Raw genomic sequence first — 16,355 nt, 5'->3', positions numbered from 1 at the left:
TATGCACTCACTCCACACTCAACCAACGTGGAGACAGACATAAAGAGACGCTGTACACACAATCACACTCCCCAAGCGTACTCTACAAACCGGGTCTAGGTACCCTTGCCCCTGGAGGGGGGAATTGCACCCAGACCCAGGTGGTGTTACCCTTTTCCCTGCGGTGGGGAGAGGCAGACCACCCCGACTCCGCAGCAGCAGGGAGGCCCCACACCCCAGACCGCAGTCGGACGGCCAACTCCTCCTACTAGCCCTCCCGCTCCAGCAGGCCGCAGAGAATGGGGGTGGGAGAAGACTCCAAACCTCCCTCCACCCGCTCATTGTAGTGTTGATGCATATGTGTTCTAAGGTGCAATTAAAACCCAGGAGGGCATGGAGCTACCTGCCAAGGAGCAGCAGGTAAGCGCATAGTCCCTCCTGCTAACCCTCAATGACTAAGTGTATTTAAAATTGAGAGGTGGGCAACGACGTCAGGGGTGAGGTATACACCCTGATGGTGATTTGGACTCCGTGATTGTGCCCACCCCCAAGATCCTATATGTATGTGTAATGAGAGTGTGAATAATGTGAATGTCTAAGTTGTGGGATAAAATTGAGGCAGAGGCAGCCAGAAGGGGACAGGGGGGGGGGGGTAGCCTCCTCTGCACCCTGGTGACATACCCCCACTCCAAGGCCCTGCATGTGTGGGTGGTTGTGGAGGAGCGGGAAGAGGGAGGCAGCTGGAGATGGGGAGGGAAGGAAGGGAGGGGCAGGTAACCCCTCCCTGGGGCCAGCTCCCCCGCTGACCCCAGTAGGCACTCCCACCCTCCGCGACCCGCCAGGGAAGGGGGGCCCAGGCCCATCAGACCGGGGCCCAGTGCAGTAGCGCCCCCCCGGCTCCACAGAGCCCTGGACAGTCCACCCAACCCCACCACAGAGAAAACTGCACCCACCCCACCAACCACACATCTTCCAGACTACATAAGACGGTAAACGCCCAGGCTGAGATCTTCCTCCACCTCTCCTGTATCTCCCCCTCCTGCAGAGAGTTCCTGAGAGAAGAAAGCTCCTGCCAGATGTGACCATCCCCCCCACCAGTTGAAGAGCCCCCCAGGCGGCTCGATGCACCGGCGGCACCCTGCTCCAGGGCCGGGCCCCCATGCACCCACCCGCCCACAACCCCGGCAACACACCAACCAGGACCCGAGCCCCCGAGGCCCGGCCCGGGCCCCCGCCCAGAGACGGAGCACCCCCAGAACCTCACGCCCATCCCGGACCCACCCAGGGGCAGCCAGGTTGCCAGGTCAGTAACCCACGTCCGTCAGCACAGACCCTCCCCTAGCCCCGCTGCACGCAGCCGCGAGGAAACAGTCACCTGAGAGCCAACAGAGCCCTCAACCGGACGTGACCGCTACCCCGGGTTGAGCCCCCCAAGGAAGATGCCTCCGGGGAACCCCCCGACGCCCTAAGCCTGTCCCTACCCCCTCACCAATCACAACAGTGAAGGCGGGACCAAACTATGACCCCCCACCCCCACTAGGTGATGGAGCTGATAAAAGGGGCCCAGAGCAATTGATCTGATGTGGTGGCAGAGGCTGTGTCAAGACTAATGTAATCTAATAGATAATTTCTATATTGGTTAGAATTAAGATTATTTTTATTTTTCCAGTTCATGAGGACTGTTTTCTTGGCTATGCATAGGGCAGTGAAGATCATATGGGCTATATTCTTTTCTGAAGTGACATTATCTAAGCTGCCCAACAAACACACTAAGGGGGAGGTTGGAATGTTACATTTCAGACATTTTGATAAGTCTTCACATATCTCGCGCCAAAACTTTTGCACTGGTGGACAGAACCAAAGAGCGTGGATGTAATTGTCTGGTGTATTGCCTTGACAGTGTGAGCAGTTGTTGGAAGATGTAAAGCCCATCTTGAACATCCGATGACCTGTATAGTGCACTCTATGAAGTATTTTGTATTGTATTAATTGCAGACTGGGATTTTTAATTAATTTAAAAGTTTTTAAGCAAATCTGAGACCAGAAGTTTTGGTCTAGGTTGACTGATAAATCTGCTTCCCACTTTGCAGTAGGAAGGGATATTGATTCATCTAATTTAGAAAGTGTTCTGTATATTTTAGATAATAATTTGGGGGATTTAAGAGTAAGAAAATGTGCCGCACTTAGTGGTGTTTGTAATTCAACTTGACTGAGGTTAAATTTCTTTTTTACTATGGATTTAATTTGTTGATATTCTAAAAACCTTGTCTTGTTGATCCCATATTGTTATGGAATAAATTCTGTTCCCTCTAATATATGTTCTAAGTATTTAATTCCTTTACAACTCCATTCTGGGAAATTAATCATATTATTGTTTTGTAATATGTCAGGGTTATTCCAGATAGGTGTACGTTTGCATGGGATTAATGAAGACTCCGTTATTTTTAGAAACTCCCACCATGCTGTTAGAGAAAAGCTGATGTTGATACTTTTAAAGCATTCATGTCTTTTGATGTTTGAGCTAATAAATGGTAGGTCTGAAATCTCTAGATCCTTGCATAGTGCCTGTTCAACATCTAGCCAGGGCTCAACTAAGAAGGTATGTTTTAACCATTCTGAGATGAACTGAAGCCTGTTGGCTAAGAAGTATTGGTGAAAATTAGGCAGATCTAATCCTCCTCTATCCTTGGTTCTTTGTAGCGTTTTTAAGCTAATACGCGGGGGTTTATCTTTCCAAAGGAATTTGGAAATATATGAATCCAGAGATCTGAACCAATCTTGTGATGGTTTGTTAGGGATCATCAAAAATAAGTAATTTATTTTTGGCAAGATCATCATTTTTATAGTGGCGACCCTTCCCATGAGTGATATGGGTAAAGATTTCCATCTAGTCAGATCGCCTTCTACTTTCTTTAGAAGTGGGATGTGGTTTAGTTTAGTTAAGTCTGAAAGCTTAGGAGAGATATTAATACCTAAATATTTAATATTTCCGGATTGCAGTGGGGCAGAGGAAGAATTATGGAAGGAGCAGTTAATGGGGAGAACTGTAGATTTTGGCCAGTTAATTGAATAATCTGAAACTCTTGAAAACCAGTTTATTAAAGTAATTACCTCAGAGAGGTTGGTTTGTGTGTTTTGCAGAAAAAGCAACACATCATCCGCATAGAGACTGATTTTATGTTCTATGTTCTTACATTTTATGCCCTTAATTGTTGTAGCCTGTCTAAATGCTGCTGCTAGAGGTTCGATAAAAATTGCAAAAATGAGGGGGAGAGTGGGCATCCCTGTCTGGTGCCCCTCAGGAGACAGAAGCTGGAGGATGTCTGGTCATTTGTTCTGATACGAGCCGTTGGGGAATTGTATAATATTCTTATCCAGTTTATGAAAGAGTTTCCAAAACCAAATTTGTGTAAAGTTGCGAATAAAAATTTCCAATTAACTCTGTCAAATGCTTTTTCTGCATCTAGAGATAATATTATGGCTTCGATGTTTTTATCGTATGAGTAGTCTATTAAATTAAGTAATCTACGAGTGTTTGTTGAGGAGTGCCGACCTTTTATGAAACCAGTTCGGTCAGGATGAATTAAGAGGGGGGTCATTTTCTCTAATCTCTTTGAGAGAGCTTTGCAGATTATTTTAAGGTCTACATTTAAAAGAGAAATTGGACGATAGCTTGAGGGAAATAAAGGGTCTTTGCCTGGTTTTAGCAGGAGACTAATGTTGGCAGAATTCATATTTGGTGGTAGTCTGCCCTTTTCCTCGATTTCCTGCAACATGCTGTGGAATACTGGTGCCAAAATTGTCCAGAATTCTTTGTAGAATTCTGCAGGGAAGCCGTCTGGACCTGGAGCCTTATCAGGGCTTCCTGGAGTTCACTTGGCGTCAGTGGCGAATCCAATTCCATTGCTTGACTGTCTAGTAATTTTGGAAGAGTTACGTTGTCAAGAAACAGATCAATTTCATTTTTAGATGGGTTTATTTGTGGTGAGTATAAAGTTTCATAGAAATCCCTAAAAATGTTGTTTATTCTTCCAGGATCATATATTGTGTTCCCCGATAAATCTTTAGCAGCACATATAGTTGTTTTTTCTTTATTTATTTTTAGCTGGTTAGCTAGAAATCGACCTGATTTGTTACTGTGTTCAAAATTCTGCAAGCGAAGTCTTTGTATAAGGAATTGTGTTTTTTTATTAATAGTTTCATTTAATTCTAGTTTTGTTTTGCATATTTTGTTCAATGTTTCCTGATCTTGGTGGGACGCGTAGGCTTCTTCTAGTGATTTGATGTTTTTTTCTAATTCCTGAATATTTTTGTTTTCTTCTTTCTTTTTGTGTGATGAGAAAGAAATTATTTTACCTCTCATCACAGCTTTCCCTGCTTCCCATAGAACAGAAGCAGATATTCCGGGAGTGTCATTAAAGTCTAAATATGAAGTCCATTCCTTTTTAAAGTATTTAATAAAGTCTTCATCTTTAAGTAGTGATATATTAAATCTCCAGTTTTTACTTGGCGTAGTATTATTCTTGTGCATTAGTATTAAAGATACAGGAGCATGATCGCTGACAGCTATAGGATGAATCTCAGTGTCTGAAATGTCACACAGCAGTGAGCTGCTGACCAAAAAGTAATCCAGACGAGAATAAGAGTGATGAACATGCGAGAAAAAAGTATATTCCTTACTGGTGGGGTGAAGAGAGCGCCATGCATCGCAAAGACCAAAGTCGTTCATATACTGTTTGATTATATTTGTGGACTGCCAATTACGCTGAGTTCCTGTTGTGTTGAGCCTATCCATTTCTTCATTTAGTCCAAGGTTGAGGTCACCGCCAAGAATGAGTGTGCAATCAAGGTGTTCAGAGAGTGCACTAAAAAAACCGTGGAAGAATGAGGGTTCATCAACATTTGGACCATATATACTAACAATACATAGTTTTTTGTTCAATATTGATAGTTTAATAATTAGAAATCTACCCTCTGGATCTATAACTGTATCGAGTACTGTAAAATTAACATTTTTATGTATTAAAATTGCTACTCCCCGTTGTCTAGAATTATAACCGGCTGCAAACACGTTAGGAAACTCAGGTGTTTTAAGTTCATTTAAACCTGTGACAGGTTTGTGAGTTTCTTGTAATAAAATAACATCTGCCTGTAGTTTTTTAAGCTGGTTAAATATTTTTAACCTCTTTCCTCTGGTGCCAGCTCCATTTACATTCCATGTGACAAACCTCAGCATGCCCTTAATTGTGCGTGTATGTTTAATGATGTATGCTGGGTGTTTCGTTTAGACAGGTGGAGAGAATATGGAAACATCCCTTGTTTGTAAATAGAAAGAGAAAAAGAAGTGTGGTGAGAGACTCCATAAGTCTGACTATGTGTGTGAATATTCACTAATATGAACAAGCGTGGCTTGCTTATGTGTCCTGCAAGTCTGTGCGTGCTGTGAGGCTGTTGTGAATGTGCTGCCGTTGAGCTGATGTGTTTGCGTGATCGTGTTGTGAAAATATGGAGAAATAGAGGGTGTTGTTTGTAGGTGAGTGGGGAAGTAGGTGGCCACAGCAGTGAAAGACAAGAGAAAGAAAGAAACCACATGAACTGTGAGCGACAACAAAAAAAAGGAAATGAAACGGAAACATTCCAATTAAAGCAATGACGGAGGGTGACGGTGTTATATCTGCTATGACATCCTACTGATATTACTAGGTTAAACACATTTTAATGTGCCACATCATTTCTCCACAGCAGTTTTTACCAGCGACTTGACTGATCGCTGCATGGTTGGTGCTGCGAGGAACAGTTTCATGCTCTGAGCATCATCACAAACAGAAATTTAAAGCTTTTACATGAGCAAGCCTTTTGTCACGACTTCATGAATTTACATTGGGTCAGTTTTACATTGATGGACGGTGTTAACTTAGCTTGTAAATATTACTCTGAGAGTTTTATCTGCCTTGTGGACAAACATGCTGCTTTTAGCCAGGTCAGAGTGAAAGGGCGGGACAGGAAGCAGCCCTGAGCAGCTTCAAGAAAGTCCGACACTGATGCCAATGGCTAAGGTTTGGCAGCTGCGTAATAGCTTCGCTGCTTCTATTAGGAAATCCAAATGTGATCACTTTCTGATCTTAACCACTGACAGTCTCAAAGTCCCTGGGACGCGTTGGCAGACTATAAATTCTCTCTCTGACAGCTTTGAAGAGCATTAACATTAAAAAGTCACCGGTCCAGACAGTCTGTCTCCGTTTTTCTTGCGTCTGCTTGCAAGCATCATAGATGAGCCAGCGTCTTATATTTTTAATCTTTCCATACAACTGAACACTTCAGCAGAGATCCCAGTGTGCCTTTGTACTGCCCTCCTGAAAGGTGATGATTCTTGGATGGTAATAATATGAACCAATCTGCAAACTCTGTATTTTAGCTGAGATTCTTTAATGGCTGAGGAATAATCAACCTTAGAGCTATCAGAATGAAAATGATATTTTATCTCTCCAGTACTGTAACTTAAAGGTTTAAAATTTAAAGTTCTCAATGATATCTACGAGGCCCTGGAAGCAAAGAAATACTGCACCCCTCTTTTTATTGATCGAAAGCCTCCGGCACTGTTGATCGTGGGGTTTTATGTCAGAGGTTATTGGAAAAGGGCCGCTCAGACCAAGCTAAGCACCTTTCTCACCATAAGCAGTGTGTGCAGTTTAATGGTCTCTCTTCCAGTTTTTTAAATGTGACTGATGGAGTGCCACAGGTTTCTGTCTTGGGACCTGCGTTATTTACTATTTATGTCAGTGCTGTGGGACAAAATCTAAGTGCAACTGCCTATTTTTACGCAGATGATTAATTGTGGTAATAATCTGGTACCCTGGTATCGACATGGTTTTCGAACATTTGCAGTTAGCTTTTGATCGTACACAGTCACAGCTGTTTCTGCTAAGGCTGTCTTTGAAATGCATCTATAAAAAAAACCACGGTTGTGTTCTTCTCAGAGGGTTCGGTTAACCCTAATCCTAACTTCCCTCTCTTGTATCTTCTCAAGGTACATGTATTAACAATGAAGCTGTGGAGTCTTACAAACATCGAGTTCCTGTTGAAGCTAGGCTGAAGCTGGAGTTTTGTTTTTCTTAGAAATGGATCGTTGGACTTTGTTTATCACGGCATTAAGATTTATCACCGGCTCAAAACCTTTAGCACACCACTGTACGTTATATTCACTGGTTGATTAGTCCTCATTAGCCTCATGCAGGATGGTTCATTGATAGCATTTTGTCTCTAAATTCATTTCTGGTTTACTCGTCTCCTATTTGTCAGATTACCTGTAATCTGACAAATAGTTTAGTCACAATCTGCGGTCTCAGGACTTCTTTGCACTCACTGTTCAGACCTCAGAGAGAAGGTATTCTCCTTTTCTGTCCCGTCCTCATGGATTACATGACAGAAGGATTTCAGGCTCTCAGCTGATTTTGCTCGTAGACTTTAAAAGACGCATAAATGGTTTTGTGAAATCATCACTGGGAATCTTGTTTTTAGTTTGACTGTGTAGACACTTGGTAAAATATTCAATATTTTATTGGTGTTATTTTATTATGCCTGTTTGAAACAGGTCTCTCTTGTAAATGAGGCATTGAGTCTCAGGACTATTTGTATAAATAAAGGTAAAATGAACAAGCACTTGGTGACAGTGGTGAGGAAAAACTTATTGTCACAGGAAGTAACCTCGAGAAGAACCACGCTCGGGGAGGGGCCGGTATGGGAGTGAGGGGAGGAAAAAAAAAACACTCAGTGCATCATGGGAATCCTTCAGCAGCCTGAGACTATAGCAGGAGAAATCTGCTCTCTCTTTCTAGTCCCTGTCAGGACTCTTGCTGCAGCATTTTGGATTAGCTGAAGGCTTTTCAGGGAGTTTTTAGGACATCCTGATAATAATGAATTACAGTCGTCCAGCCTGGAAGTAATAAATGCATGAACTAGTTTTTCAGCGTCACTCTGAGACAGGATATTTCTAATTTTAGAGATGTTGCACAAATGGAAGAAAGCAGTCTTACATATTTGTTTAATATGTGCGTTGAAGGACATGTCCTGGTCAAAAATGACTCCAAGGTTCCTCACAGCGTTACTGGAGGCCAAGGTAATGCCATCCAGAGTAAGAATCTGCTTAGATACTATATTTGTAGGAAATTAACGGTCATCAAGGTTTTTATATCTTTAAGACATTCCTGCAGTTTAACTAACTTATATCATCTGGCTTCTGGCTTGTATACAGTGTTTTCCAATAATAGATGAGTTTAAATACTTGGGGTCAACCATCCAAAACAAGGGACAGCACACAAGAGACATGAAGAAGTGTGCAGGCTTGGTGGAGTTTCAGGGGTGATTTGTGACAGAAGGACGGCAGCCAGCATGAAAGGGAGGGTTTACAGGGTGGTAGTGACACCTGTGTGGTTTGGAGGCCGAGCTGAAGACGATGGTATCTTCACTGGGAGTAGAAATGAGAGCTCAGCGTCAGAGAGGCGAGACTGAGACGGTTTTATATGTCTTATCTCTTCTATCACTTATTTATCACTGTGTTGTGTTCCTGCAGGTGTTTGACGCTCAGTGCAAACACTAAATCAGAATCAGAATCAGAATACTTTATTGATCCCTGGGGGAAATTATTTTTTGTTACAGTGCTCCATTTTAAACCAGGAGCTGATGTCCGTCTCATGAATTAACCTCAGCCGGGGTCGTCAAACACAGCAGCCAGTCTCCCAGTATGACCAGTATGGCTGCCTCCAGCACAACCAAGATCGCATGGCGCCTTCGTGAGTATTAAAGTTACTCAAACGATCATCACACCCTTCCTGTCCAGCAGCCCAGCCCGACCTGAATTTGTTCCTCCTTTGTTGCCGTACAGAGGAGTTCGAGGCTCAATCCAGCTCCATTTCCTGTCTGGCTCTGGGGAAAAGCTCGGGCCGCCTGCTGGCCACAGGAGGAGAGGACTGCAGGGTCAACATCTGGGCCGTCAGCAAGGCCAACTGCATCATGGTGAGTCCCCCGCAATGCAAAATGCGATGGGTTTCTAATTTTTAAGGTTTCCGTCGAGGTTTTTTAGGCCTGAAACATGAGCAGATTCAAAGGAACCCATCCTTTACCTACTGCTCTTCTGCAGTCTGCAGGTCATGATGCCCACACCTGCCTCTCTCCTGTCACCACCTCACGCTTTTATCTTTATTATTGATTCATTTCTGATTGTTAAATGATGAAAACAGAGTTCGCTCCATGGGAATTAAACAGACTCATGTTTCCCCTCCACTGCTCGCCATCTTCCTCCAACTAAACTAACCTGCCTGACCTCTTACGTTGTGTGTAGTGCACCACATCATGGCAGAGCGCAGACTGTATACAGAGAGTGCAGAATTATTAGGCAAATGAGTATTTTGTCCACATCATCCTCTTCATGCATGTTGTCTTACTCCAAGCTGTATAGGCTCGAAAGCCTACTACCAATTAAGCATATTAGGTGATGTGCATCTCTGTAATGAGAAGGGGTGTGGTCTGATGACATCAACACCCTATATCAGGTGTGCATAATTATTAGGCAAAGTCCTTTCCTTTGGCAAAATGGGTCAAAAGAAGGACTTGACAGGCTCAGAAAAGTCAAAAACAGTGAGATATCTTGCAGAGGGATGCAGCAGTCTCAAAATTGCAAAGCTTCTGAAGCGTGATCATCGAACAATCAAGCGTTTCATTCAAAATAGTCAACAGGGTCGCAAGAAGCGTGTGGAAAAACCAAGGCGCAAAATAACTGCCCATGAACTGAGAAAAGTCAAGCGTGCAGCTGCCAAGATGCCACTTGCCACCAGTTTGGCCATATTTCAGAGCTGCAACATCACTGGAGTGCCCAAAAGCACAAGGTGTGCAATACTCAGAGACATGGCCAAGGTAAGAAAGGCTGAAAGACGACCACCACTGAACAAGACACACAAGCTGAAACGTCAAGACTGGGCCAAGAAATATCTCAAGACTGATTCTTCTAAGGTTTTATGGACTGATGAAATGAGAGTGAGTCTTGATGGGCCAGATGGATGGGCCCGTGGCTGGATTGGTAAAGGGCAGAGAGCTCCAGTCCGACTCAGACGCCAGCAAGGTGGAGGTGGAGTACTGGTTTGGGCTGGTATCATCAAAGATGAGCTTGTGGGGCCTTTTCGGGTTGAGGATGGAGTCAAGCTCAACTCCCAGTCCTACTGCCAGTTTCTGGAAGACACCTTCTTCAAGCAGTGGTACAGGAAGAAGTCTGCATCCTTCAAGAAAAACATGATTTTCATGCAGGACAATGCTCCATCACACGCGTCCAAGTACTCCACAGCGTGGCTGGCAAGAAAGGGTATAAAAGAAGAAAAACTAATGACATGGCCTCCTTGTTCACCTGATCTGAACCCCATTGAGAACCTGTGGTCCATCATCAAATGTGAGATTTACAAGGAGGGAAAACAGTACACCTCTCTGAACAGTGTCTGGGAGGCTGTGGTTGCTGCTGCACGCAATGTTGATGGTGAACAGATCAAAACACTGACAGAATCCATGGATGGCAGGCTTTTGAGTGTCCTTGCAAAGAAAGGTGGCTATATTGGTCGCTGATTTGTTTTTGTTTTGTTTTTGAATGTCAGAAATGTTTATTTGTGAATGTGGAGATGTTATATTGGTGTCACTGGTAAAAATAAATCATTGAAATGGGTATATATTTGTTTTTTGTTAAGTTGCCTAATAATTCTGCACAGTAATAGTCACCTGCACACACAGATATCCCCCTAAAATAGCTAAAACTACAAACAAACTAAAAACTACTTCCACAAACATTCAGCTTTGATATTAATGAGTTTTTTGGGTTCATTGAGAACATGGTTGTTGTTCAATAATAAAATTATTCCTCAAAAATACAACTTGCCTAATAATTCTGCACTCCCTGTATAAAGGATGGGTGTAGATTTGAATTCTGAAAAGTGAAGCTTAAACCTGCGTTTTTCATGGATGTCCAGCAGGGGGCGACTCCTCTGACTGTGAATAGAAGTCTGTGAGAAAACGAGCCGCCTCCTCACCTGATCTCTGAGCTCAGTAAACAGTTTCCTGACGGCTTTATGGTCTCAGTCGCTGTTTTCAGGTCTTATTGAATAAAAGATGAAGCTCATTTTGGAAATGATGGTTTCCATTAGTGTTCAGGGGACGATAAAGCAGGAGATGAAGGTGGGCTTATTTTGTGATTGACAGGTGACGTGGTGTCCCTCAGCAGCTTCACTAACACTAACATTTTGATATACAGTCTGTGTTTTGAGTTTTTGAGAAAGGAGCGAGGTGCAGTTTTAGGTGATGATGTCTGTTCTGACTGTTTCCTCTCAGAGTCTGACTGGTCACAAGAACCCAGTGGAGTCTATCCATTTCAACGTGTCGGAGGAGCAGGTCGCCGCCGGGTCGCAGTCAGGTTCAATACGAGTCTGGGACCTGGAGGCTGCCAAGAGTAAGACTCTGTCTGTTCTGTGGCTACGAGGCTTTTTAGTCAAAGCTTCACCGCCTCTAAACTGTCTGTGTGCGTAATTTATCTGCACAGGTGCTTTAGATCAGCGGTGGACAGCGTAAGGTTCACACTGACAAAGAGAAGTGAAGTGAGCGAACCAGTCGATTAGAAATATGACACACAAAGAGCTGAAACATGTTAAAATCAACTTGCTTTTTTTTATTAGTGTGGTGAGTTTTTTCTAAATTTCTGAGTGCAAAGTTTGAGCTATGAGCTCTTCCACCTCTGCTGCCTCGAGGACACAGGACATCCGTCATACCACATGATGTCAGCCTCTGTAATATAGTACATCAGTCTGATTGAGTATATGTTATTATTAGTAGTATTTTTCCATCTACTCTTATTTTGAAAATTGATACAGCTTCCTCAGTGTTCAGTCTCAGGCTGTAACGGAGGACGTTGTACCCCGCAGTCAGAATAATCGTCCGTCCCATCATGCGGAGGCGTTTTAATGCACCTAAGCTGGGTCTTAGTTAGAAAGAGATGCAAAGAGGTGACCCTGCTGCTTCCTGTGCTCAGTTTTAAGGACTCTGATGGGACACAAAGCCAACATCACCAGCCTGGGCTTCCATCCCTTTGGAGACTTCCTGGCCTCCAGCTCCATGGACACAAACATTAAGGTAGGCGTGCTTTCCTGTGTGAGAACATCCTTGAAGTCTTAATCCGCTCTAATGAAATGTCTCTTCTTTTCTGCTGTCAGCTGTGGGACTTGCGGAGGAAAGGATACGTGTTCAGATATAAGGTAAGTTTGTGCTCAGGATGACAGGCCGGCTCCTAATATCCTGCTCGAATCCAGGTGCACGTTTCTAACAGGTGGACAGTGGCTGCAGGTGGATTTGGTAAACACACCTGTGGTGACCTAACAAAGTGTGATGTGGACATTTGCTTCAGTGGAATCTGATCTTTTATGCAAATGAGTTGACCTCATCTGACCTGGAAACAGCACCGTGTGAAAAGCTAAATCCTGATTGTTTTCAGGTTTCTGACAGATTTTTGATGTTTTTCAGATGTTTAAGCCCCGCTCTACATTCTGATGCTTGTTTTCCACAGTTGTACCATCACATACAAAACAAACACACACAGACACGTGGTCACTAGTGATGGGATTTCCGGCTCTTTTTAGAGATCCGGCTCTTTCGGTTCGGCTCACTAAAAAGAGCCGGCTCTTTCGGCTCCGAACCGGCTCTTCAGGTTGTTTTGTTGCTTTAATTAATTTATTATTAACAATAATATAAAATTATGCACAAAAGGAATTACTAACATAAAAACAAGTGGTTTTATTTATATATGTTTATATATAAATATATGCGGTGGCCACTAGAGACAAAACACGTACAAACTCCAAAACACATTTCTAGCATGAACTGAACTTCCAAAGCAGAGCTACTAGATCACTTAAATTACACAATTGAAAGCATGTGTGTATTGTTTGTGTATTTATACACAGGCACTCATATATATATTCAAATAATTTAAAAAAAAGTTCATTTACCTGTTATTACCACACACCAAATCCGGTCGTTGGTACTTGCTGGCTTGTGTAGCCACAAGATAACAAAGGCTCAACACTGCGCCCAGCATCCTGGAGCACTTCTGTTGTCTTTTGTACATGTTTTGAGTTTTTATATGCTTCTGAGTTTTTATATGCTTCTGAGTTTTTACGTGCTTCGGAGTTTGTACGTGTTTTTACGTGTTTTGGAGTTTGTACGTGTTTTTACGTGTTTTGGAGTTTGTACATGCTTCAGAGTTCGTACGTGATTTGAAGTTTGTATGTGCTTTGTCTCTAGGGGCCACCGTAAATATACTTTTATTTATTCACTCCACATAAAATGTAATAAATAAATCATATAATACAAAAATCAACTATTCACATTTCAAGTTTTAACTATTTAAATTTCAGCTTTTTCCTTTCACAAATTTAAAGTGAAAAGAACACAAAACACTGCAAACCACAACACAATTAAATATAAATTATAATAATATGAAAACTAAAAGAACATGCATATTCTCTGTCATATGGACCTGCATGAATAAACTTTCTCAATCCTTTATCTCTTTCTTAAGGTCTTAAGTTTTGTTGTTTTTATGTTTTACAAAAAAAAAACTTCACATTTTTTATATTTTTAAACGAAAGTGACATGCAAGGATATTTTTCTTTAGTGATGTTGCTTCAGCAATCTCAAATACTAATTATTCTGGGAATTTTTATGGTCAAACTATGTGATTTTCCAAATGTGTGTGTGTGTGGAGTAAAATGACCTTGTTCTTATGATGTTGTCACCGTGAATCATTTAGGATTAACAACACAAATTGTATCGATAGCAGAAACAGTCTTATAACTTATAATTCTCACACGTTACCGCTAGTTTTACAAACGCAGTCTTCTTCAGCTCTGTTTATGTAGCTTTTATGAAACTGATTTTCCATAGTACAAGTAGAATTTAATTTTTCTTTGCTCTCCAGTATAAATGCAATAATTTGCAGGCTTTTTACTGAAACTCTCACAATGCAACACTCAATGCTCAGAGCTTCATATATCAACAGCTCTGAAAATATCTTCTTTTTTAAAGTAATGTAGGACAGGATCTCTCACTCTCTGTGTCTCAAAAAAAACCCAACTAAACTGGCAATCACCACTAAACAAATGAAAGTAGTTTATGGCTTTTTTATCAGCTGCATTTCTTTCATTTATGTATTGATCCCATTGTTTATTGGTAATGCTTTTAGGTCACTGTTTTAGCATGTCTGCCTCACACTCCATTTAAACAGTTTAACAGATAGTGGGAGGAAGGTGGCATTGGAGTTTGTTGGGTGCTCCTTCTGAGACCGATCTGTTGCAGTCTGTTTGGCCACAGCTGTGGGTGCCTTCTTTGCTGATCGCTTTATTCTCTCTTCTAGCATACTCCTTAATCTTATCCAATTTCAGTTTATCCAACAACAGATGCAGCCTGTGATCCACTCATTTTAAGCATTCAACATAAGCAGCATGCCAAAATCCAAAACAAAGGCAACAGCAATTCCTTCAAACTCAGGTGAACGCCTGCAGAGCCACAGCACACACACACACCAAACCGAATAGCAAACGTAGCGGTGGGCGTGTCACAAAAACATCTTCTATGGTCAGAATCCAAACTGCGTTCAAACAAACAATACGCAGCACAAAAACACAGTTTACATACCACCGTCGTCTTCTCCTTATCTGTCAGACTAGCCGATTTTATGGGTGTAGTGTAGTGATGGGATTTCCGGCTCTTTTTAGAGATCCGGCTCTTTCGGTTCGGCTCACTAAAAAGAGCCGGCTCTTTCGGCTCCGAACCGGCTCTTCAGGTTGTTTTGTTGCTTTAATTAATTTATTATTAACAATAATATAAAATTATGCACAAAAGGAATTACTAACATAAAAACAAGTGGTTTTATTTATATATGTTTATATATAAATATATGCGGTGGCCCCTAGAGACAAAACACGTACAAACTCCAAAACACATTTCTAGCATGAACTGAACTTCCAAAGCAGAGCTACTAGATCACTTAAATTACACAATTGAAAGCATGTGTGTATTGTTTGTGTATTTATACACAGGCACTCATATATATATTCAAATAATTTAAAAAAAAGTTCATTTACCTGTTATTACCACACACCAAATCCGGTCGTTGGTACTTGCTGGCTTGTGTAGCCACAAGATAACAAAGGCTCAACACTGCGCCCAGCATCCTGGAGCACTTCTGTTGTCTTTTGTACGTGTTTTGAGTTTTTATATGCTTCTGAGTTTTTATATGCTTCTGAGTTTTTACGTGCTTCGGAGTTTGTACGTGTTTTTACGTGTTTTGGAGTTTGTACGTGTTTTTACGTGTTTTGGAGTTTGTACATGCTTCAGAGTTCGTACGTGATTTGAAGTTTGTATGTGCTTTGTCTCTAGGGGCCACCGTAAATATACTTTTATTTATTCACTCCACATAAAATGTAATAAATAAATCATATAATACAAAAATCAACTATTCACATTTCAAGTTTTAACTATTTAAATTTCAGCTTTTTCCTTTCACAAATTTAAAGTGAAAAGAACACAAAACACTGCAAACCACAACACAATTAAATATAAATTATAATAATATGAAAACTAAAAGAACATGCATATTCTCTGTCATATGGACCTGCATGAATAAACTTTCTCAATCCTTTATCTCTTTCTTAAGGTCTTAAGTTTTGTTGTTTTTATGTTTTTATGTTTTACAAAAAAAAAACTTCACATTTTTTATATTTTTAAACGAAAGTGACATGCAAGGATATTTTTCTTTAGTGATGTTGCTTCAGCAATCTCAAATACTAATTATTCTGGGAATTTTTATGGTCAAACTATGTGATTTTCCAAATGTGTGTGTGTGTGGAGTAAAATGACCTTGTTCTTATGATGTTGTCACCGTGAATCATTTACCGCTAGTTTTACAAACGCAGTCTTCTTCAGCTCTGTTTATGTAGCTTTTATGAAACTGATTTTCCATAGTACAAGTAGAATTTAATTTTTCTTTGCTCTCCAGTATAAATGCAATAATTTGCAGGCTTTTTACTGAAACTCTCACAATGCAACACTCAATGCTCAGAGCTTCATATATCAACAGCTCTGAAAATATCTTCTTTTTTAAAGTAATGTAGGACAGGATCTCTCACTCTCTGTGTCTCAAAAAAAACCCAACTAAACTGGCAATCACCACTAAACAAATGAAAGTAGTTTATGGCTTTTTTATCAGCTGCATTTCTTTCATTTATGTATTGATCCCATTGTTTATTGGTAATGCTTTTAGGTCACTGTTTTAGCATGTCTGCCTCACACTCCAT

At 41.4% G+C, this 16,355-nt stretch overlaps 1 protein-coding gene across 1 annotated transcript; it reads left to right on the top strand.

Moving 5' to 3' along the window:
- Positions 1-8,112: 8,112 nt before the first annotated feature.
- Positions 8,113-12,617, top strand: LOC146718117 (katanin p80 WD40 repeat-containing subunit B1-like). Its single transcript, XM_085474088.1, has 5 exons — positions 8,113-8,768; positions 8,861-8,991; positions 11,341-11,458; positions 12,035-12,135; positions 12,216-12,617. The coding sequence occupies exons 1-5, from the start codon at positions 8,720-8,722 to the stop codon at positions 12,276-12,278; spliced, it is 462 nt and encodes a 153-aa protein (XP_085330214.1). The 5' UTR covers positions 8,113-8,719; the 3' UTR covers positions 12,279-12,617.
- The last annotated feature ends 3,738 nt before the right edge of the window (positions 12,618-16,355 follow it).

This window comes from Copadichromis virginalis, linkage group LG1 (genome assembly GCF_057382275.1).
Source record: "Copadichromis virginalis isolate Kocher_CV1m ecotype Utaka linkage group LG1, C_Virginalis_male_GT1.1, whole genome shotgun sequence".
NCBI lineage: Eukaryota > Metazoa > Chordata > Actinopteri > Cichliformes > Cichlidae > Copadichromis > Copadichromis virginalis.
The sequence above is the reverse complement of the archived record's forward strand: the minus strand, read 5'-3'. Positions and strand labels throughout refer to the sequence as shown.